The sequence below is a fragment of the Mustela lutreola genome, chromosome 11, assembly GCF_030435805.1.
Source record: "Mustela lutreola isolate mMusLut2 chromosome 11, mMusLut2.pri, whole genome shotgun sequence".
Lineage (NCBI taxonomy): Eukaryota > Metazoa > Chordata > Mammalia > Carnivora > Mustelidae > Mustela > Mustela lutreola.
The window spans coordinates 58,625,167-58,649,348 of NC_081300.1; the positions used below are offsets into that span (position 1 = coordinate 58,625,167).

Sequence of the window (24,182 nt, forward strand, 5' to 3'; positions counted from 1 at the left end):
TCTTAGGAATATGATCATTTTCTTCTAATCTAACAAGTTTTAGATATGTAAATGGTGCTAAAAACTTTTATTTCCATTTCTCCCCAAATACCATTTCCTTTTTTGTTTCCTACCATCCTTTTTTTTTTTTTTTTAAGATTTTATTTATTTGACAGAGATCACAAGTAGGCAGAGAGAGAGAGAAGGAAGCAGGCTCCCTGCTGAGAAGAGAGCCTGGTGGGGGGCTTGATCCCAGGACCCTGGGATCATGACCTGAGCCACCCAAGTGCTCCACCCCCTACCATCCTTCTTAATTAGATTTTAAAAAGTCACCTAAACTCTTAAGATATGGAGCCACCTCTGTTTTAATAAAGATGTTAAATTAAGTATCAGGCATCCTTCATGTTTAGCTTTGAATGGAAATGTTCTTCTTCAAATAGTTTTTTAGGTGTGTGTACATCTTATTTTTCTTTAGTAGAAGGTTACACAATGGAAGGATGTAGTTTATATAAAGTTACAAATCAAAATGTTTTGTTTCTGTGAAAAGACAGTTTATTTTTTATTCTCTCCCTAATGTTTTCAAGACCGTCATGGGATTGTTTAGCAGAGTGAGTATCAGAAGTTCTAAAAAAGCACTTATAAAATGTTTACAGTAACTTAATACAAAATGTTAATAAAGCTGTGAAAATTTAGGATTGAGTTTTCTGCTATCTTGCCATAGAGTAGAAGATATTCTTTAATTAAAGCCATAAGCAGGTGAAGTTGATCATAATGTCACATAAGTTTAGAGCACAGAGGAACATTGGAGGTCATTTTGGTCTACTGATGCTAAAATGCAAGGAGTTAGACTGTCCTTGGAAAAGTCAGGTGGTTTGGTCAAGGTCACTCACCTAGCTAAATGGTTTTAGATTTGAAACCTCTAATTCAGTGTGTTACTTTATAGTTTTTACAAATGTCATATTACATCATCAATAACAGAAACTGGCCCCTCCCTCTCCAAAAGGCTTCTAAAGGAATGAAGAGAATAGATATTTTGACTTTTGACTTAGGTGCTTTTCCATGTAAAGTTAATGGATGAGTATTTAACTATATGATCAAAACCCTACTACGTTTTTTGAAACTGGTACAAAAGAAATAAGACAGGGTTACTGCCTGTTGGTAACTTCTGTTAACTATGACTTTAAGCCCCATTCTAGATGAGAAAAGTAGTTTTTTTTTTTTTTTTTTTTTTTGGTTTTGAAAGTCTACACACTACTGTATTAAGTGGATTTTGGAGATTTTTTTTTTTTTAAAGATTTTATTTATTTATTTGACAGAGATCACGTTAGGCAGAGAGGCAGGCAGAGAGAGAGGAAGGGAAGCAGGCTTCCTGCCGAGCAGAGAGCCCAATGCGGGGCTTGATCCCAGGACCCTGGGATCATGACCTGAGCCAAAAGCAGAGGCTTTATTAACCCACTGAGCCACCCAGGCGCCCCTGGAGATTTTTTATCTATATTCTCATCATGTATTCATGATTCAGGATCCATATTTTTATAAGTAATGTTAGTGAAGCTTTAAAACAAGGTATGTTTAGTATTTTTGAAACCTTGAGTAGAATTGACTCATTTTTATTTTCTAGAAAGTAGTACTCTGTTTATTTGTACAGATATATTTATACAATATATGTTCACTACTTGCTTTGCCAGGGATTTTTTGTAGCTGTTGGGGATACAGTAGAAAACAGAACGAAGACCCAGTCTTCATGAACCTTGCATTCAAGCCTGAAATTTCAGTATATTTGGAAAAAATAAAAATAAAAAACACAAATAAATTAAGGTGACTTCATTTTTAAAAATTCTAATGAAAATGTTAGGACTTTCTTGGATGTAAAACATAAGATATTATTTTACTGTTTATGATGCTTACTTAAGAAAATATTAAGTTGACCTGTGTATGGGGAAAAAGGGAAATAAAATATCCATTTAAAAATCTGTTTCAGGGGTGCCTGGGTGGCTCAGTGGGTTAAGCCTCTGCGTTCAGCTCATGATCCCAGGGTCCTGGGATTGAGCCCCGCATCGGGCTCTCTGCTCAGCGGGAGCCTGCTTTCCCCTCTCTTTCTGCCTGCCTCTCTGCCTACTTGTGATCTCTCTCTCTCTGTCAAATAAATAAATAAAATCTTTTAAAAAAAATCTGTTTCATATATTATGATTTGACTGCCATTTCATGGCTTATTAGAAATCTGCCTGGAATGCTTATGAATTAGGAAACAACTGTAGCTAGGTAGTTTGCTTAAAGTATATATAGAACTTATGAGAGTTCAAGCTCTGGAGTCACACCTGATTTGACTTCCCCACTTTCCACTGCTTGGTAGTTTATGGCCTTGGGCAAGTATTTTAACCTTTCTGAGTCTGAGTTGACTTATCAGTAAAATGGGGATAATAAAGTGTCTAACTTGTAAACTTGTTATGAGGGACGTAATTTGTTCAGCGTTCTTGATACATAGTGCCCAATAAAGGCTTGCTGTTATGAACACTTGTTAGCACTATTTTTACTATTACTGCTACTGCCATGCTACTATAATTGTGGAGAATCTTAGTAGATATTCTGTATATTGTACAGTGTATATTCCACATGCGTGATTATTTTAATAGGACATGTATTCAGCCATGTAATCTTTATCTAACTAGAATACTGTATAATCTGATATAGCTGTTAATTTGCTAAAACCTATGGAAACATGGAAGTGTAGTCATCACCTGCTTTGCTACAGCTGCATTATTTATGTGTTTGAGCTAAGCATCCAGTCTTCCTCTTTAGAATTTTTACTATTCTGTTTCAATAAAGGTAGGATGAAGGAGTAAAAATGTTATTTCATACATATTTCTGATATTTTTTATTTTGTTACATGTTCATTAGAAAGAATCCAGATGATTATTCAAGCATACTTCACTGCATGTATAGCGAACAAGTAGTATTAAGCAGCTGTTATGACTTAACAGTCTGTGTTAATTACTCCATTTCATTCAGGAATGAATTGACTATTTCTTCTTAGGGAGTGTATAGTTTAGTTGGATGAGATAAAACATGTACATAATAAAGTAAGTGAGAAGTGTTCTGAGAGAGGTATAGAGTATGTGCTGTGGGAATGGTATGGTCAGCCATCTTTCTTCTCCAAGATTCATGCCTTGGCTCATTGCACTGTCTACTATTAATTATTCAGAGGCCACTAGCTGAGTCTGTTCCCCATAGCCAAGAACTCAGAAAGACCTTGTCAAGAACTGAAGGGTCTGAAAATTGAGTGTACTATAATTTTATGAATATTGGTAGAATATATGAGATTCCTGGGTTCAGAGACCGAGGACTTTATTATTCATGACAGTGTATGTAACATGAGCTTTGTATTTGCATTGATTTCCTTTGCCCCCTCCAGGGGCAACACATGGATTTAGTTCAGACAGATGCTTCTCATGTAGTGGGTTTGCATCATAGCTGAGAAGCTGTTGAGTGTAGGAAATCTGAGTCTTTGCTAGTGGGCTGCATGGAAACTTACCTGTCCTTTTTTTCCTAGAGGAAGACCTTATCTTTATTATAAAGGACAATAAGAAGCCTGCTTTTTCCTCAGGAGAGAGGCATTGTTTTCCAAGACTATTCACTCTTTAAATACATCCTTGACAAGATAATCTGGATGAAAGCTCCAGTGCCTCCACGTTGAAAACATGCAGAAATGCTGGAGACCTGTAGAGAATTATCTCCCATTTGGACTCGGAGTAGCTAGCCTAAATGGATGTCTCAGAGTTCATGAATTAATGTTCACGTACATTGCCTTTTTATTCTTAAAGCTGCATCTCAGAGGCCTGTTCAGTTTCTGAAATGCTCTATGCTGTAGACTACTGCTTATCGTGAATTAAAACTTGATTTTAAGAGTAAGCAAATACTGAACTCAAATTGATATGCATGTTGGGGTGTTTAGGAGTGGGTGTACTGATGTCTTCAGCTTATTTTGCATCAAAAATAAGGTGGATGGACAGAGATGGATAAATAGGTTATAGTCTCAAATACAACAAAATGTTAATTGTCCAATCTAGGTAATAGATACATGATTGTTTACAATGATTTCAATTTCTTTCTTTCTTTTTTTTTTTTTTAAAGGATTTTATTTATTTATTTGACAGAGAGACACAATGAGAAAGGGAACACAAGCAGGGGGAGTGGGAGAGGGAGAAGTAGGAGCATTCCTGCTTCATTCAAGCTTCCCATGGAGCAGGGAGCCTGATGTGGGGCTCAATCCCAGAACCCTGGGATCATTACCCCAGCTGAGCCAAAGGCAGATGCTTAAGGGCTGAGCCACCCAGGCGCCCCAATTTCAATTTCTTTGTATGAAAATTTGCAATAAAATGTTGGGGGAAAAACCAAGCCAACAGCTGTCTTCTATTCTCTCACCCAACTCAGTTTTTGTAACTAGACTCACCTTGGCATTTCAAGAAAACTTGAGTGTCAATTCATATAAAAATGTAGATAGATGACAACATTTCAAAAACTTGTCAGTGTGGTTCTACTTTCAGCTCTTTTAAGCGTTATGAGCTTCTTTTTAAAATTGGGGATTTGCGGGGCGCCTGGGTGGCTCAGTAGGTTAAGCCGCTGCCTTCGGCTCAGGTCATGATCTCAGGGTCCTGGGATCGAGGCCCGCATCGGGCTCTCTGCTCAGCAGGGAGCCTGCTTCCCTCTCTCTCTCTCTGCCTACTTGTGATCTCTCTCTGTCAAATGGATAAATAAAATCTTTAAAAAAAAAATTGGGGATTTGGAGATTAAGGATCCCATTTTTAGAAGGTGAGCCAATGATTTTATTTTTATTTATTTATTTATTTATTTATTTTTTTAAAGATTTTTATTTATTTATTTGACAGAGAGAGATCACAAGTAGGCAGAGAGGCAGGCAGAGAGAGAGGAGGAAGCAGGCTCCCTGCTGAGCAGAGAGCCCGATGCGGGACTCGATCTCAGGACCCTGAGATCATGACCTGAGCCAAAGGCAGCAGCTTAACCCACTGAGCCACCCAGGCGCCCGAGCCAATGATTTTAGAAGGAAATCATTTTTCTGCTTGCTAGCATTTTAGGTATATAGCCTGAGTATAAAAGGCATTTCATGCAGGAAAATTTTTTAGATAAAGGAAGCAGACTAGTCCCACCTGGCACATCCTTCTAGGTAGCTGTCCTAAACTTTTACTACATTTCTGAAATTTTAGTTTGCAGGCTTTTTAAAATTTATGTCCAGATTTTTTTTTTTTTTTTCCCACAGAGACCATATTTGTGTCTGTTACATTTCTGATTTTCAGAATTTGGGGCAGGGCATAGGGATTTTGGCTTATTGGCAAAGCAGTTGTGTTGGAATTAGGACACAATACTTAGTGACAGGAAATGTTATGGCTGCCTAAAAGTGAGGCTAAAGGAAGAAACAACCCATGTAATTATAAAAGGTAGGATTAGTTTGATTATAGTTTTTTTGTTGTTGATGAGTACAGTAAGTATCCTATGGAATTTTCTTCTTATGTGGAATACTATTATATACAAACAGTGAGATTTCATCTCTAACCTAGGAAGTATGTATGAAATGGTAACTGGTGACTAGTATACTATTAGGTAATCTTAAAATGGACTATTTCAGTGATTGTTTCTAAATGTTAAATTAAGCATTTGCGTTAGACAACTGGCAGGATTTTCCTCTGCTTAGAGGGATTGAGGTTTAGATGCCCTCAAAAAGTACTTGTTTTTTATATAAATTGCTTCAGATACTTACTTTCTCATCAAAACTGCTTCTCACTTTTTTTCAGGTTTTTTTTTTTTTTTTAAGGATACATGAAGAATCAGCTTTTCTAAAAAATTGTTGTTTTGCATAAATGAAAAATATGTATGGTTTATAGAGTTACCAAAAAGTTAAATATCGATGTAATCACTGCCTGGGACAAGAACTAGAGCTTGGCTAATCATTTTAAAAATCTTCCTTAGGGGCGCCTGGGTGGCTCAGTCGGTTAAGCTGCTGCCTTTGGCTGGGGTCATGATCCCAGAGTCCTGGGATTGAGTCCCACATTGGGCTCCTTGCTCAGTATGGAGCCTGCTTCTCCATTTCTGTCTGCCGCTCTGCCGGTTTCTGCGTGCTCTCTCTCTCTGACAAATAAATAAAATCTTTGAAAATCTTCCTTGTACCCTCCCAGTTACTCTCTCTTTCCCTGCAGAGTTGGTCCCTATACAGTTCCTTGTTTTTCTTAATGGTTCAACAACCATAGCTTTGCAAAGGATAAGTTTTCATTAAGTCAAGCAGGAGATTACTGATATAATGCAGTGGTTTTTAACTCTATTGGACAGGATGTCCCATTTTTATATTTTACATTCTTTAATGCCCACTTTACCATGTCAAAGTTCATATATGATATTGCCTGTCAGCATATGGTTTTAAAATTTTAATATAATGTCTTAATTATAACATAAAGGAGAAATAAAAAGAAAACTGATAATGACCTAAGCATTTCAGTGTAAATATTTGGGCATCACTACTACAAGAGGGAATGAAGTAGCCAGATACTTGTAACCTTCCTAATAACAAGTAAGTTTGGATTTAGTAGAACACAACAGTTATCTGAATAGGCCTGACTGGTTTTCTTTAACATTTTGACTTAATAAGAGCAAAATAAGAAAGTTTATGCATATGGGTAGAATTGTGTGTGTCACAAATCTTGATAGAAGTGTGTTGTGATTCAAGTATCATGAGTGGCATTGCAGTTTGTACAGTAATTTTCTGTGATGGTAAACTTAACCTTTTCAAGTTTTGGAGGAACGAAAACAGATTTTTCCTTTTTCACACAATAGATATATTTCTGGAAAGATTTTCATTAGTATGAATTCCTGGGAGGGGTTATTTGAAAATTCCATAGGATGAGGGCATGATACTTACTTGTATGTGACTGCCCAGGCATTGCAGAATGTCTAACATCCTGTTCATCCCTGCACCCCCCCTCCAATGTCTGTTCCCCCCAACCCCCCAGGAGGGAACCTGATGTGGGATTTGATCCTGGGACTCCAGGAGCATGACCTGAGCCCAAGGCAGACCTGAGCCACCCAGGTGCCCCTTGCCAGGTCTTCTTAACCTGAGGATTCAGGGATCTATGATATATGGTAGCTTTTTTTTTGTTGTTGTTGTTAGATTTTTCTTTATTATTAATTATTCAGTAATAATAAGCGCCAGCTTTATTATATTATTTTATTAAACGTCAGCTTAATACTGCAGAAAATTTCAAACCCTTTGACAACCCATTCTTCCTTTTCCCACCCAGATTCTTGATAAAGAGCTCTTAAAGTGAAGACAGGATCTCTAGTCTCTCTCGGATGAGACTTGATCAAGTAAAGGTGAAGCTGTGTGCATCTTACTGTACAGTGCTTGCCCAGGCTCCTTTCATTGTCCAGGTCCTGGAAGACTCTTGTCATGAACGGTTTCCTCACAAAGCCTGCACTGCCTACCCGCCCCCCACACTGGCCCTAACCTCTCTATTGTACCCTTGCCCCCCCAAAGTCCATGTAAATTTTTTGTGAGTATTTGGCTATTTTGAGGTATAGTATATAGCTTTCATTAGATTCTCAAGGGGTTCTGTGACTCACAGAAGTGGATCAGACGTTTCTTTCCATGATTTCTTATAACAGTTAAATCTGGTTATTCTTAAAGGAATGCTTTAAGTGTGAGCTAAGTTTCCATTTTAACCTGGAAAATAGACCCAGACTCTGAGCTGTTTGCTGGGATAGCAGCGCATACGATACTTTGGTAGAGGGACACAATGGAGCTGAAAATTTCAAATTCAGATGTTAGGTGGGCTACTCATTTGTTAGGTGGGTAGTTTCACATTTTACTGGTCAGGTCAATATATTCAGTTAAGAACTTTGTTTAAATTTGTGGGCTTTATTCTTTAGAAAAAAAGCCTTTTATATCTTCATCTTTATGTATTCACCAGAGGCTAAAAAATATCTTTTTTAGATATTTAGATATTAGATATAAAATAAAGATATCTTTACATCTTCATCGGAGGCTAAATGAAAAAGCCTCTTTTATCTTTTTCTTTAGATAGTTCGCATTTTTGTGTCACAGCCACAATCTGTTATTAAAGATTTATAAGCTCAGGCAATATAAATTTTAAGTACTACTTCAGAATTCATATGTTGTTGGAAATTGACACATGGTAATTTTCTAAATCACTTTTAAAAGTCTGTTATTTTACCTTATTTTGGAAAATTGGTATTTTCCTCAAATTGAGGTGATTTAAAAAATTGAATTTAAAAAATCTTACATAAGTATGCTATGAAAAATAGGATTGTTCAAAATTAAAGTATTGAGAAAGGTTTCTTTTGTCATGTTTCTAAGAAACTGTTTTCTTATCCATGCTTCCTGCTAATGTTGAAATAGCCCTATAAAAATTTACACGTTCTTAAATATCTCTAGTAATTTATGAATTTTGAGAATGTTAAGAAATGGAATCTGTATATCTTTTAAGACTCCTAGTTTCATCAGTAGTTTAAAATAATGTCTCGGGGCACCTGGGTGGCTCAGTGGGTTGGGCCGCTGCCTTCGGCTCAGGTCATGATCTCAGGGTCCTGGGATCGAGTCCCGCATTGGGCTTTCTGCTCAGCAGGGAGCCTGCTTCCCTCTCTCTCTCTGCCTGCCTCTCTGTCTACTGTGATCTCTGTCAAATAAACAAATAAAAAATCTATAAAAAAAAATAAAATAATGTCTTTACCCAATGATATTGTGGGTTCTAGTGCAAAATGAACAGATTACCCTGTTCCTTTTACCTCCTATGCTGTTGTATTGGTGGAGTTGCTAATTAGCCGCTTGTGGAAAAATGCAAGCATTTGGTATTGAAGAAGTAAAGGGGGTAAAATAATACACAGATTGAGTCATTAAGGTTACCATATAATTAAAGCAGCCTGTTCAGAAGATCATACTTTGTATATATATTTAAAAAAAAATGCATACCTGTTGATTTAAACAGCTATTTTTCGTTAATTTTTTTTGTAGCTGTTTCTGTGCCTTTGTGTTTTCTACTGTTGTTTTCTCCCTCTTAAGAGTTCCAAATCTTTGTTGGAAAATACTTCACAACTTAAATTTTGAGTGTAGAGTAAGATCATTTCATTCCTTAGGACTTGGAATAATTTCCTTTTAACACCTTAACTTTGAAATCTTTTTTCCTTGGCAGATCTGTTTGTTTTCATCTCCTGCACTCTTCTGAATGTCTCTTTTCATTTGACTGTTATTTGTTTTTCCCTTTCTAAATCTTTGTCTTAGACGATTTTCCAGTATTCAGGTAAATGGGAAACTATCTGGTAGAGTTGAAGAATATTCTCAATCTGGGTTCCATGCTGTAAGGTTTGCCTATAGTCATGTTTATTTTTGTTTATTTAAATAAAGATAGTTTCTATAATGTCTTTGATTTTACCCTTTTTGCTTTTAAAAAATATAACTTGAAACTGATTGCTTTGAAAGCCATTTAAAATTGCTTTTGGGTTAGTTAGAAGTGTGTAGTCCCTGCTTCCTCTTGGTGCATACCTTTAAATTTGTATTTTGCCCAAAGTAAAAGATACTAATTTTATTGTCTAAAGTAATTTACATAATGTCTTACAGGCTTTTCTTCAGCCAAGATAAAAAGTGGCTGTAATCTTTCTTTTACCCTCTTTTAAGAAATAATGAGGTTATACTAGTTAGGACTGATTTAATTCAAGTAGGAGTAGATTACCCTTCTGGGTTTTTTGTTTCGTAATCTCATGTTTGGGTATATCACCAAAGTTTAGAAATTTTGTATCTAGAACATTTGATATAGTGCTTATAAGAAACACTTAACAAATATATGAGTGAATGAATTAGACCTAATTGAGGTGTGAAGCAAGAACACTATTGTCACTAGATGTAGTATCTTTAGATAAAGAGATTTTTGCTGTAAAATGGAATTTGCTTTGTAAAATCAATTTGAAGACCTGCACTGGTTTGCAGACCACTGGAAAAATCTCTCTTCAATAATGTCGTAAAAGCACACTCTAAGAATATAGTTGTGGGCTTACTTCATAAATCAAAACTTTGAAAATACTTTTTATTTGATAGCAATAATACGTGTTCATATAGAAATTTTATACAATATAAGAAGGAATGAAGAAGAAAATGACAGTTATTTGTAAGTCTACCACCTGAAAAAAAATACTGTTAGTTTTTGATACAGTTAGGTGCACAGACTTCAGTATATACTTTAAATAAAATTGAGGGTATATATATTCAGTTTTGAATCCTGGTTTGTATGTGTGAATCCAATTAACATTTTTTTCTGTTTTTGTCTTTTAAACCTTACAGGCCCCTTCACAGATGTAGTCACTACAAATCTTAAGTTGCGAAATCCATCTGATAGAAAAGTGTGTTTCAAAGTGAAGACTACAGCACCTCGTCGGTACTGCGTGAGGCCCAACAGTGGAATTATTGACCCAGGGTTGACTGTGACTGTTTCAGGTAGCAAATCATGTTCTGAATTTGAATGGTATTGGATTCTGATCTTCTTATGTTTATGTTGAATTTGGTTTTAATTAACAGGGTTTCATCTGGAGGGAGGGAGGGAAATAGTTTTTAAGTTATTCTGGCTTGCCTTAGTCCTGTCCTTCGGTTTTCTTTTCCTGTATGCCAGCTGTTGCAGAACATTTCATACCCTTATCTTGTAGTTGAGGGTATCTGTGGTCAATTTGTAAACAATAGTTGTTATTTTAAATATTTTATATCCTTTATTTCTACCACTCAGTACCATATTCTCTGCCCTTATTATTTTATCTTTGAAATATGACATCATTTTTGTGATGGATCATTCTTTTCAGATCTCTAGCTATTGTTACATGTTGCATGCAGCTATACAAGTGTATTCCAAGTCTTAAAAATGTACAATGCCTATTTTTTGCTGATTGTAGCAAATTAGACGAGTGTTTCTACCTTTCATTATGAATGCCAAAGTTTAGCTTTTTGGCTCCCTTTTGGTTTACTTGTAGTCCAGGGAATATGTTTGGTTCACTCTGTGTATGGATTGCTTACCCCTGCTGTGGGGTCTGTGCTGTTGCTGTAGTTAATGCCCTCTATAAACTTCTTTCTTCATCACACTTCCCAAGACAGTACTTCTTAACAATATTCTGATATAGCTGAGAAATAGCAACCACATATGAGAACATATCTTAATTATGGGAGAACTTCTTAGGCTTCCCACAGAGACCATTTACTCTTAATTTTCTAGCAGTTGTTCTTATCTCCCACTCACTGTATGTCCTGATAACAGGTGGAGCATTAACACACATGGACTTCTCTCAGCTCAGAATCTCTAGGGGCATGGCCCCAGCCATGTATATGTTTAAAACAACAACAGCAACAACAACAAAAAATGTCTGGATGATCCTGATAAGTATTCCTAAGAAACTAATTCTTTATCAGTTTTGTGGCTTTTAAATCCACAGCAGATTAAAAACAATTATATAAAGAGTGAGAACCTATAGCAAGCCCAGGGAGAGTACTTAGAAGCAGAACTTGACTGCAAAGGTATTGAGGGACTTACTGTAGGATTCTGTGTGACCCTGAATCCTCAGGGTCAGTAGGATTAGCCAAAAACTGAGAGCTAGTTGGCCCTAGAAGAAATGTTTTTAGTGAGTAACGTGATATGGTGGCCGGGTAGGAATGTGTTTGTTTGTGTTTGTCCAAGTTCATGGGAAAGATGGATGGGAAGGAAGATAAAGCAATGAGTACATGCATTCTGGAAGTTGCCTTCTAAATCTTTAAGCCTTTTAGCTAAGTTGGAAGAAAATAGAATTATTTCTATCCATGTGGTTAAAAATAGTTTCTTGGTGCATCTAGTTTGACCCTTAGGAATCCATAAAACTATTCAGAATGACATTATCTTGGAAGTTTCTAAACTGCTGAAGTTCTGTTGTATTATTATTTCTTAAAAGTTTGAATTGTGCAGGTTCACTTAGATGTGAGTTTTTTTGGGATAAAGACTATACAGTACTGTAAGTGTATTTTCTCTTATTACGATTTTTAAAATTTATTTTTATTTTTTTATTAGCATGTACATGAGCAGGGGTAGGAGAGGGCAGAGGGAGAGGGAAAAGCAGACTCCCCACTGAGCAGGGAACTCGATCCCAGGACCCCCAGGATCATGACCTGAGCCAAAGGCAGATACTTAACTGATTGAGCCACCCAGGTGCCCCTCTCTCTCTCTTTTTAAAAGATTTATTTATTAATTTGAAAGAGAGTACCTGAGCAGGGGAGGGAGAGAATCTCAAGCAGAATTCCTGCTGAGTGCAGAGCCCAATGCAGGGCTTGATCTTAAGACTCTGAGATCAGGACCTGAGCTGAAACCAAGAACCTCAGCCAACTGAGCCATCCAGGCACCCTTCTCCATTATTTTTTTGTTTTTTAAGATTTATTTATTTGAGAGCACGTGTGTGGGTGGGAAGAAGGGCAGAGGGAGAGAGAGGAGCAGAATGCATGCTGAGCCTGGAGCCCCACATGGGGCTTGATCTCATGACCCTGAGAGCACATCTGAGCCCAAATCAAGAGTTGGACAGTCAACCAACTGAGGCATCCAGATGGTCTCTCTTACGATCTTCTTAACATTTTCTTTTCTCTAGCTTACTTTATTGTAAGAACACAGTATGTAATATGTACAGTATGGAAAATATGTGTTAATCTGTGGTTTGTGTTATCATTAAGGCTTCTGGTCAGCAATAGGCTGTTAGTACTTAAGTTTTGGGGGAGCCAGAAGTTACATGTGGATTTTCAACTGCATGTTACATGTTAAGTCCCTGTGTTGGACAGAGGTCAACCTGTACTTTCCAAAACTGTCTTCCATAAATCCCTTTTGTTGAGCATCTGCCATATTAAAATCCCCAGACACATTAGTTACTGTTTCCATAGCCAGCCTACAGATGCTTCTCCAGTTAGCATTTAGCTCTTCAGTTTTTAGTGTATTGAGTTTCTTTATAAGTAGTCACTCAAACTGTGCTTCCTTTCTCTAGCAACTTTTCCTTGATTGACTTTGTATTACATACTCCTTTCTTTTTAACTTTCTCTCTTTAGCACTTAGTTCTGTGGGTTCTTTAAATTTGGCATATTTATATATATTTTTAAGATTGTTTAATTCTTATATGGTCTGCAATAACTTAGAATATAATTGTCCTAAAATCACAATCAGTCATGTTTTAATTTTTCTTCTTATTCAATTCCTACTGATGACCCTGCAGTGATGGCTTAGTGAAGGGCTTTAATGGACATTCACTGGCCTTCATGTGGATTCCGAAGTATTTATCCTGTGCATTTTTTTCTGCTTTGTATTTGCCCCTTCAAAAATCTTTTTAGCCATGATGGGAGTTATGGACATCTCAGATACACTTAGAATAGGATTTTCTTACTTAATTGCTATTTCTCACATTTGCTTAATTGCATTTGTCTTTTTGAAAGTGTTGATGTACATGTATAAAAGATATATCTTAGAAATAATTTACGTATTAGCAGGGGAATAATTTGTACAATACCATATGTATATATATTTCGTGTAACTGTAGATTTGTTCTTACAGTTTTTGTAATATAAATTTAATAAAAGTTTTGTATCCCCTCTAGTTACAGGGAACCCCTAAAAATCCTCTTTTAAAGGCTACTGAAAATCTTGAGTGCTTAGAAGAATTTGAATATAATTGCTGGGATGCTAGAAAATTTCTGGAAATGATCAGAGTATACCTCTTCCTTGTGTGTGTGTGTGTATATATATATATATATATATATATTTTTTTTTTTTTTTTTTTTTTAAGATTTTATTTATTTATTTGACAGACACAGTGAGAGAGGGAACACAAGCAGCTGGAGTGGGAGAGAGAGAAGCAGGCTTCCCGCTGAGCAGGGAGCCTAATGTGGGGCTTGATCTCAGGATCCTGGGGTCATGACCTGAGCTGAAGGCAGACGCTTGACAGCTGGAGCCACTCAGGCGCCCCTATACTTTGTTTCTTAGAATGAGATTTAAACAGATTGATAAGCTTCTTGAATAAATACTTAAAATCTATTTTTGAAAAATTAGTTTTATTAGAACACTAAAATGTAGTGAGTTTTGAAGTTAACTTTTAAATTCTCCTTTATGTATCCCTGTTGTCATTCTAAAAGATATTATCACTAAATACCAAATGAAGCCTTGTATTTATAACTAGTTTTAATAGATAGTTTACTAGATTTTAATCTGAGTTTATAGGTATTATAATAGTTAATGTTGGCAACATTTTGAAAATTTTCCCAAACTTTAATTTAGAGGAGGTAGTCATAGATTTATATTTATTTTTTAAGTAGCTGTTTATTTTGTGGCTTGTTAAAATAGTTGGAAACCATAAAGTTGATTCTGGATCCTTAATGTAACTAGTCCAGGATTAGGTTTCTTGAACCCATCCTGGATTTTTAATAAGTTTGCATATTAGTCAATTAAGCAGTAGGGATGATAAGCAAATGCAGAAGAAACAAAGCAATGTGTTTTTTTCTTCTTATTTAGTAATGCTACAGCCTTTTGACTATGATCCCAATGAGAAGAGTAAACATAAGTTTATGGTACAGACAATTTTTGCTCCACCAAACACTTCAGATATGGAAGCTGTGGTAAGTATAGCGGTGGAATGGAATTTATTTTGAGGGATGTTGTTGAAAATGTGGGTTTTGTACAGTCCTTATTTGAGAAAGCTAATTTTTAATTAAAAAATATGTAAATCTGTTAATTATAGATAATTCTGACTTAATTTCAAGATTGAAAGAATTTTGAAATAGTATTTCTTAGAAACAGTTTAGAAATGCTACTGTGAGGAAGAAAGCCCTCAGTCTCTAGAGATGTTAGTGTGATTTTAACAGATGGTGATAGTAGGTTTCTTGAGGATTATATACAAAGTTTTGTGGTATTGCCAGATAAGAGGGGTAGGGTTGTCAGTTCAGAGTGCTGCTCTGTGTCCTGCCTGAGCCACAGACTTCACCTCTGCTCCAAACAGCCTCAGTGTCCCCTGATTGAAACCTATTGGTTGTCCCTTGAGGTGTGAAACCTATTTGTCACAGTTAAACTTTCTCTGTCTCATGTTGGTTTTGTTTGTTTTTAGTGGAAAGAGGCAAAACCTGATGAATTAATGGATTCTAAATTGAGATGTGTATTTGAAATGCCCAATGAAAATGATAAATTGGTAAGTAGGAAAATGGGAGAAGATTGGAGCTATTAAGTTCTCATTTACTTTGAGATTAATTTTGCTTCTGTTTTTGGCCTTTTGGGAATGTGTGAAAATGCTGTTCCACATTTTAAGACAGTGCTTACTTAGGTTTAAAAAAAAACTTGATGTGCTTTCTTCATTTGAGAATATTTTGTCCACTCAAGAAGAAAAATACTTTCAGATACAGTCTTCATGATGGAGAAGAACCATTTAATTCTCCCAGTTTTTTTGCCACTTTTAAGTAAGTTCAAGTTCTTTAGAATGAGACACACACATGCATAAATATAATTAAATAATATGCATAAACCACTTTTTGACAACTGTATACCCATAGCCTGGGGACAAAAGATTTAATTTACATAGACAAGCAGTTTATTCTAAGTTTGTCTATTCCCAGTTATTTTGTTTACTGTTGATTTTGGTCAAAATCCATCTGATTTTATTTCTTAGTAAATAATTTCTATGTTGCTTTTTGATTAATGTCAGGCAAATACAATTTGGAAGACTGAGGAATATATGTGTACAGTTCAGAAAGTTGTCTGTGAATGTGTAGAATGAGTTGTGGTCACTTACCCTATTTTGCAATGCAGATTTTAATCTTTCTATGGTTTGTTGGAGGGACTTGAAAAAGCTAAGTAGGTTTTTCCTTTTGGTGACTTAATATATAAAATAATACAGGTAAATAGAAAGGGTGAGTACAGTTAGGTTACACTGACATGACTGTTGCCTTGATCTGGAAGCCATTTGCCCTCTTGAAAAAGAAATTCACAGATTAGATAAATACCTGTGCTCAATTATTTTGTTATTCTTTTAGAATAAGCTGAAATGAAAGAGTCCCTGAGTGGTAATTTTTATTGTGTCTTTTAATCCCCTTTTAAAGGAATGTTGAAATATTTGCCAAACATAAAAAATGTGAATGAATATGTTCTTACTAGAAAGTGAGAGTTCATTGGCATATTGATGCTTCCCAATTGGAGTTTACTTTCTCTTTTGCCTGTGCTGCCAGAAAGCTAATAGCTTGCTTAGTTTAGTTAAGTATGCCATTTAGATATAAAAAAGGGAAAAAATGTTTTTTTTCCTTGGCATGCGAACTCTGAGTATTTACTGTCTTAACTTTCAAATATACTGTATACCTGTGTTAGGTATCATGTTGCACATTATATCCCCAGGACTTAATTTGTGTCATGATTGGAAGTATTACACCTTTTGACCACCATCAGCCAGTTCCCCCATGTTCTTTTCCTTTGCCTCTGGTAACCACAGATCTGATCTCCTTTTCCATGGGTTTGTTTTTATTTTTTATTTTTTTAGGTTCTGCATATAAATGAGATTGTCAATATTTGTCTTTCTGACTTAACTTCATTTAGCATAGTGCCTTTGGGGGTTCATCCATATTGGCACAGATGGCAGGATTTCCTAACCGGAACTTATGTATTCATTCAATTGGTCCGTGGCCACTTAGGCTGTTTCCTTGTCCTGGTTATTATAAATAGTGCTGCGGTGAATATGGGGATGCAGATAACTCTTTGATGTAGTGTTTTCATTTTCTTTGGATATATTCTGTGAAGTAAAATTGAGTAGAAATACATCTGGATGTTTTCTCACTTAGGGTTATGTCATCTTTTGCGTTTCTTTAATTAACATGGATAGAGCTGTGACTGTCTTTCATCTGGACTTCTGTTATACTCTGTATAGCAGACAGTTTGAGATTATACTCTGAAAAGGGTTCACCCAAGTATCTGATATTATTGATTAAGAGTAAAAAAACCAAACTGGAAGTCTATGGAAATGATATTGCTATGAGAGTTGTGCCTGGCCATTTTAAGCACCCCATAGAGGAGAGTAGCAGGTGTGCCTACATACAGGTATGGCACCTAGTAATCCATGAAAGCGGTTTTGGGTCTGCTGAAGGGCTTGAATAAATACTGAATGGAGTTTCTGGAGTCCTATACCATGGAGCATGAGCAGAAATAGTTTGGCCCTGGAATCTTTTCAGAGCAAGTATTATTAGGAAGCCAAAGTCTGTTCAGTATAATTTCAGAGTACACCAGAGACTGATTCTGAGCCTAGATGAACGAGTTACAGAGTGTATTTCCGTTAATTGAACTACTTGGGCTTGTGGTGTAGTTACTATCTGATTAAATGGTAAGGAATAAGTGTTAAAGATAATGATTTTTAAAAAATTTTTTATTTTTTATAAACATATAATAAAAAAGATAATGATTTTTTAAAAACATTTTCTGTGGAGGACCTTTAAACACTTAGGAAAGTACAGTGAACTCCTGTGAACCCATGACCAGTTTTAATAATGATCAGTTTATGGTTAATCTTAATTCATCTAACCAGCCCCCTCACTTTTCATCTCACTTATTGTTGTAAGGCAAAACAAGATAGAATTTTATCTGGAATTGTTTTGATATATATTGCTCAAAGATAAGAACTTTGAAAAAAGGAAAAAATTACTGACAATACTATAATTAAGCCCTTTATTTTAAATTTACATTCAATTAATTAGCATATGGTGTAGCATTAGTTTGAGAGGCAGATTTCAGTGAATCATCAGTTTATATAACACCAAGTGCTCATTCCACCACGTGCTCTTCATGCCCATCACTCAGTTGCCCCGTCTGTCTATCCCTTCTTCCCTCCAGCAACCTTCAGTTTGTTGCCTGTGGTTAATAGTCTCTTTTAGTTTGTCCCTCTCTCTGATTGCATTTGGTTTTATTTTTCCTTCCCTTCCTCAGTGCTCCTCTGTTTTGTTTCTTAAATGCCACATATGAATGAAATCATATAATTGTCTTTCTCTGATTGACGTATTTTGCTCAGCATAATACCCTCTAGTTCCATCCATGTTGTTGCAAATGGCAAGATTTTATTTTATTTTATATATTTTTTTTTGATGACTGAGTAATAGTCCATTTGTGTGTGTGTGTGTGTGTGTGTGTGTGTGTATATACCACATCTTCTTTATCCATTCATCTATCGATAGACATCTGGGCTCTTTTTATTGTTTGGCTATTGTGGACATTGCTGCTATGAACATTGGGGTGCATGTGCCCTTTTGAATCACTACATTTGTATCTTTAGGGTAAATACCCAGTAGTGCAATTGCTGGGTCATAGGGTAGCTCTATTTTTAACTTTCTGAGGAACCTCTGTACTGTTTTCCAGAGTGGCAGTAGCACTTTGCATTCCTACCAACAGTGTAAGAGGGTTCCCCTTTCTCTGCATCCTTGCCAACAAGCTTTTAAAAGCTTATAATATTAATATCAAACTATGTAGGCAGATTCAAATTTGTCTCACAGATGTCATTGAAAGATTTTTTTTGCAGTTCGTTTGAATTGAGATCAGAATAAAGTCCACATATTGCTTTTTGGATGATACATTTCCTGAATCTCTTAATCTATAGATTCCTTGTTTTTCTCTTTCAGATTTTTATTGAAGAAACTAAGTTTGTCCTGTAGACTTTCCCTGTAGACTAGATTTGCTGATTACATCCTTGTGGTGTCATTTAATTTTTCTTGTTTTGGTATATTCTAAAGTTGGATCTAGAAGTTTGATTAGATTTTGATTTATTTTCACTGGAGGCAGGGGAGAGGCAAGACTGCTTTGTAGGTGGTGATAAATTCTTTTCAATATATGATCGGGTTTTTTTTTGTTTTGTTTCTTTTTGTTTTTTTGGTGAAGTTAGTGATCATTGGTGTGCAGTGTGTGAATGAGTGGTTCTCAACCAGGGGTAATTTTGCCCTTGAGGGTACATTTGTAAACGTCTGGGGACATTTTTGGTTGTGACAACTAGGAGGGAGAGGTTCTAAAGGCATCTGGTTGGTAGAGGCCAGGGATATTGCTCAGCACTGGCAGTGGGTAAGACAACCCTCACAGTAAAGAATTATCTGCCCCAAACATCAATACGGTCAAAACTGAGAAACTAGTTTAGATTCATTAATTTATTTAGGATTGAGTAATGTTATTTTGTCATTCTTACGTTTATTAGGTATAATGTTTGTGTTGAGAGAAATTGGGCTTATGTTAACCACCCCATCCCACTCTCTCACTCCTGCTCCCAGGTCCTCCTTTACCCATCTTCCCCACAAAAGGAGTAGATAGGCGTGTAATTCAATTACATTAGGTAAGTGTATCTTAACCTATTTGAGGTTCTGGATCTTTTTAGGTATGCTGTTAGTGTTGAGGTATTTACATGTCCTTAAGAACTGTAGAAAAGGATATGTTACTATTTTGTTGATTCTTCAAGTTTTCAGGACCTTGATACTGAACATATAAAGAAAACATTGAAGTTTTTGGTTGTCAGGGTAAAAAGGATGCCAGGTCTAGAAGTATAGTGGTTGAGTTCTTTTAAAATTTTTATAATTTAAAGAAATCTTTTTTTTTCAAAACAGTTCTAACATTTTGAATCGTCATTAGAGCGGGCTCTTTTTGGGAAATAATTCTTTGATTTGCATCATAGATGGAGTGATCTAGGATTCCAGGAGCCCCCCCCCCTTTTTAAATAAATGGAGGTACTATTAATAATTATTCCAAGACAGCAAACATTAACTAATACTGTTCTTAAGCATACTAAAATTCGCGGTCACTCTTGTCCTAGGGAAGCAGCAGATCTTTGGATATATGTCAGTAAATTAATGGCCCATAGAGTCTTCAGTTGAGTTGTGTTCAGCACTAGTAACAGGTGCCGCTCAGCGTGTTCCCTAGGCTGTTGAGAGCTGGAGGCAGATGATACTGAAGTGTTGACTGCTCTATTTTTGCAAAGTTGTATTCTTGGAATTATTAGCTCTTTTTAGTTACTATCAACTCTGTATTATGAAATCTAATGTGTATTTAGTGGTAGTGTTTTTTTCCAGGATTGAATGTGGTTTTAATTAACTTGTTATTTTATGGTGTTTTATCACCTGTTTAATTCTTTGTGTTCAATTAAAAAAAATTTTTTTTGGGGTTTATTTTGAGGCCTCTGGTTCTACTTGAAATTTTCCATATTTCTTAAAATATATTGCATTTCATTTATGCCCTCCATCCTAATGTGTGTTGATGACATATTTTCTAGGAAAAAAATACCAATTTATCTTAATTGATGGGTTGTCAACAAGGAATTTCAGTGGTCTTATGTATACAAAGAACCTTTATGATTAAATATATGCATTGTTTTGTGTTGAGACAAGGAGCAGATTGGGGACAGTGCCTTATTAAGTGAAATGGAGTTCTCATAGTTTATATACATTGACCTGAATATCACTAAGTGTTATTTTAAAGGGTGTATCAACATTTTGGTATCCAATTATTTTCACCTGTATTAAAGGAATTTGCGAAGATAGGAAGAGAACTATGGAGAAACTGATACACTAGAATGTTACATGCATCTTTAAGTTTATTGGTCCTGGGAAAGGGTGTCTGTGTGTGTGGTGTGTGTGTGGTGTGTGTGTGGGTGTGTGTCTGCATTTGGGGGTGGGTGTTGTTGAGTATAGGAGAGGCTTATAAAGTAATGTATTTGTTGAATCTCAAGAGAGAAAAATTCATTTAACTTAAAATTGTTCAGGTTGAGTATTACCAAAGGTAAGAAAATATGAAGTGCTTGCTTTTAGATATTGACAAGCATTGATTAGCAACAGAAATTAGAGCTACAAAATTAGAACATGTTCATTTTAGGACAGTATGAGGTGAGCATAAATTTAATAAGATTTATACATTAATTAGCATAATGCAAATTGACCATAGTGCATATTGTTTGGGAAATAATATAAAAAGCTATGAAAACTTTTGTACTTTTTGCTTTAACATAGTTATTATTAGTGTTATATCTTATATATAATATATTTTTATAGAATAAAATGTGAATGTCTAAGAGCCTAATGATTTCTATGTTAGTCATTCCCAGTACATGCAGGAGAAATCAGTTTGATGTGAATCTGAGAATATGTTTCCCATGCCATCTCAGGGTATAACTCCACCAGGGACTTCTCCAGCTGTCACTTCAATAAGCAGCATCAACAACACAGTTCCAACAACTGGCAGTTTTAATACGAAGAATGATCCCAGGGGACTCAGTGTGTTCAAACAGGAGAAGCAGAAGGTTTGTTTTAGGGAGCTAACAGCTATAGGAGTTTTCTAGTGTTACTGGTTATATTAATGTAGTTTACCTAGCACATATATTATGAGTATATTATATGAAGTAGATAGAATTGAAATTTTCAGCTGTGTTTAAAAAATACAGTAGAACACAGATCACTTAAAAATCAGGCACAGACACTATTCTCTGTTCTAAAAAAGCAAATTGAGCACTTAAAAATCTCAGCAGTGAGCAGGACAAATTAAGAGTGAACATTATGAAGTTGGTATGATTTTTTTCTGTCATTGGGATTTTGGGAGCATTCTTTAAAAAAGGAGTTAAGAGCTTATTTGAATAGAGTAGCAGGTATAGCAATAAAGGTAGGAGCTGGCAAACATTGATCTCCAGGCAAGTATTTGTTCATATATATTTTAAAAAAGATAAATGGAATTATTATTTTGTTATCAAACACAGATAATGGTAACCCCTCTTTAACTATAATTATTATTTACAGTGCCCCAGGGTAGGAGAATATGTGGTTAAACTCTAAAGGTCTTAGGTCATAGTTGAACTTGTGAGTGCATATGCATGTGCATGCATGTGCACATGCGTGTACATGTGTGTGCTTAACATTCACTTAAGATGACAGCGTGTCAGTAATGACTTCTGGGTGGTGTAATGGGTGCTGTATGATTCCCTTTACCATTTTTTTGCTTACTATATACTTGAGGAACCCTACAGTTTGAACAGTTTGCTTATACTTTGATTTAGTGTTCCAGAGAATATGTAACTGAGGGTTAAAAAAATTTGATCTTTATCTAAATGTCTGATACTTTCATTTTAGTTACTTCTTTCTGGGACTCATGATTCTACAGAAACAGTAAATTGGTTTTTTAAGAGTGAAATGAAGTCTCTAGTAACCTTGTTTTTCAAATACTATCTCTTCCCAGGTCAAGGCCTTAATTATGCCTATAACAATTTCATGCCGCAGCCCTTAGTTTTAGTCATAATTTCCTTTATAGACTTTAAAACATCTTTTTTGAAGATTTTATTTTTGAGTTACCACCCAATGTGGGGCTTGAACTCACAGACTTAAGATCAAGAGTAGTATGCTCCACTGACTGAGCCAACCAGGTGCTGCTCTGCCTTCATGTTCATTTATATCCTTTACTCATTATAGTCACAGGAATGTAGCCTCATACTTCTGTTCCTTAGCTCAAGGCTTGTCCTTCACAAGACATTATTGCAAAAACCTGTTTTGCCTTACATTTTGCTTTGTCCCTTCTGTTTTCAATCCCTTGCTCTGTTTCCTAATTACCCCCAACAGGGATAATTTAGAATATTGGAATTGAAATTCTGATGGTTGTTAAAGAAGAATAAAGAAGTAAGTTCAGTTTATGGATGGAAAGGGATTATTGCAGATAGGCTAAATAATATAAAATAGTGGAAAATGTACAAGTTGTGAAATATTTTTTTGTATTGATATTGTGGCCTTGACCTTCCCATTTACTCTAGTTGCAGTGTAAATTTAATGTAATACAGTGTTACTATTCATCACTTTCTTAAGAGTCACAGCATGTTGAATCCCTCCAGTTTGCTTATTTCATGGTTCTCAGAACAACTGCTTTCCTCTTTCTGGACCAGCCTAAAGCAGTTCTCAAGAAGGAGCTGTTTTCCTGGAGCCAAACCTCAGTAATGGAGCTCCTGAATGGAAGTATGCATTTAAAGTCCCAGCAGCCTTAGTGTTCCCTTCAGACTTTTCAGATGGTTACTATATGCATGACTCAGCCCCCTGCCGAACTCCCTCTTTTATCCCCCAGTTAAGTTAGGTTATATATGCTTATACTTTAAATATACACAAATAAATTAGATTTCATTGCATCTTCTATGTATGTTGGCTGGTTTGTAGGGAGCCTAAATAGTACTTGACAGAAGTGTACTCCCAAGTAACTTGTTTCATGTTTGCTTGACTCACTGTTGAAATGTGTTTTTAAGCTTCACTGTATCTTTTGCATTCTAGCCTTTATTTATGTTTATGCTTCACAAATTGGTTATGACATTTCCTTTTTGTTATAAAAAATATAACATTAAGAAAAATTTCAGTGAAAAAGAAAAATCTAATTCTGTCAACCATAAGAATATTTGTTGACATGTTATTTAAAATCCCAAAGAGTGGGAAGCTACCCATGAAATGTCTAAAAAGAGTGAGATTGTTAAGTAGTTTTGTTTACACACAGAATAGAATATTTAATGACATACCATGTCACTTAAAATGATAATTAAAAGATGAACATACAAATGGATAAAGAAGAAAATGTTAGTGTATGCTGATTTTATAAAATGTGCATATGAGAAAATATTGAAAGTAATACATAAATAACACTTGGGTTGGGTTGATGAGATGGGTAGTTTCCCTCTGATAATTCTGAATTTTCTGGAATTTCAAGAGTTCATTTAAAAATAAGCTAATTGTGAGGAGTTTGATGATTTTTCATTTTTGTTTTTTTTATCTTCACTTGTTGGCCTCATGTATCGCCTCTTGATTTTTTAGTCAGCTTTCTCGTTTTGAGTATATATTTTTTCCAATTTCATAAGCAGAACCTGAGGATTCCTTAGTTGCCATATTGTTGACTGCTGCTTTCATCTTTATGGAGAAAGACCGTGAGCTGCTCTCTTTTTACAAATTTGGCTTGTTCTAGGTTGGATTGGAGCACACTTGAAAAATCATTTTGAAATGAATTCTAATTACTGTTAAGAGAAGGATTAAGAAAGAATATTAATGGAGAGCAAAATATATTTGAAACAGATTTTTACGGATAGAGATGGAATTACTCAGAATAGGGGAAGATAGGGTGAAGAACAAGAAAGCTAGTAAGAGGACAACTCAGAGAAAGA

The 24,182-nt window shown here is 35.5% G+C and overlaps 1 protein-coding gene across 2 annotated transcripts in view; it reads left to right on the forward strand.

The window, feature by feature from the left end:
- Positions 1-24,182, forward strand: part of VAPA (VAMP associated protein A) — a 40,102-nt gene that overhangs the window by 10,417 nt on the left and 5,503 nt on the right. Inside the window, exons 2-5 of one of the 2 annotated variants that reach the window (XM_059138612.1) lie at positions 10,331-10,483; positions 14,537-14,640; positions 15,126-15,206; positions 21,177-21,311. In XM_059138612.1, coding sequence (XP_058994595.1) covers positions 10,331-10,483; positions 14,537-14,640; positions 15,126-15,206; positions 21,177-21,311 — 473 coding nt within the window. The remainder of the gene's footprint in view (positions 1-10,330; positions 10,484-14,536; positions 14,641-15,125; positions 15,207-21,176; positions 21,312-24,182) is intronic. The other variant, XM_059138613.1, reaches the window with a different exon arrangement.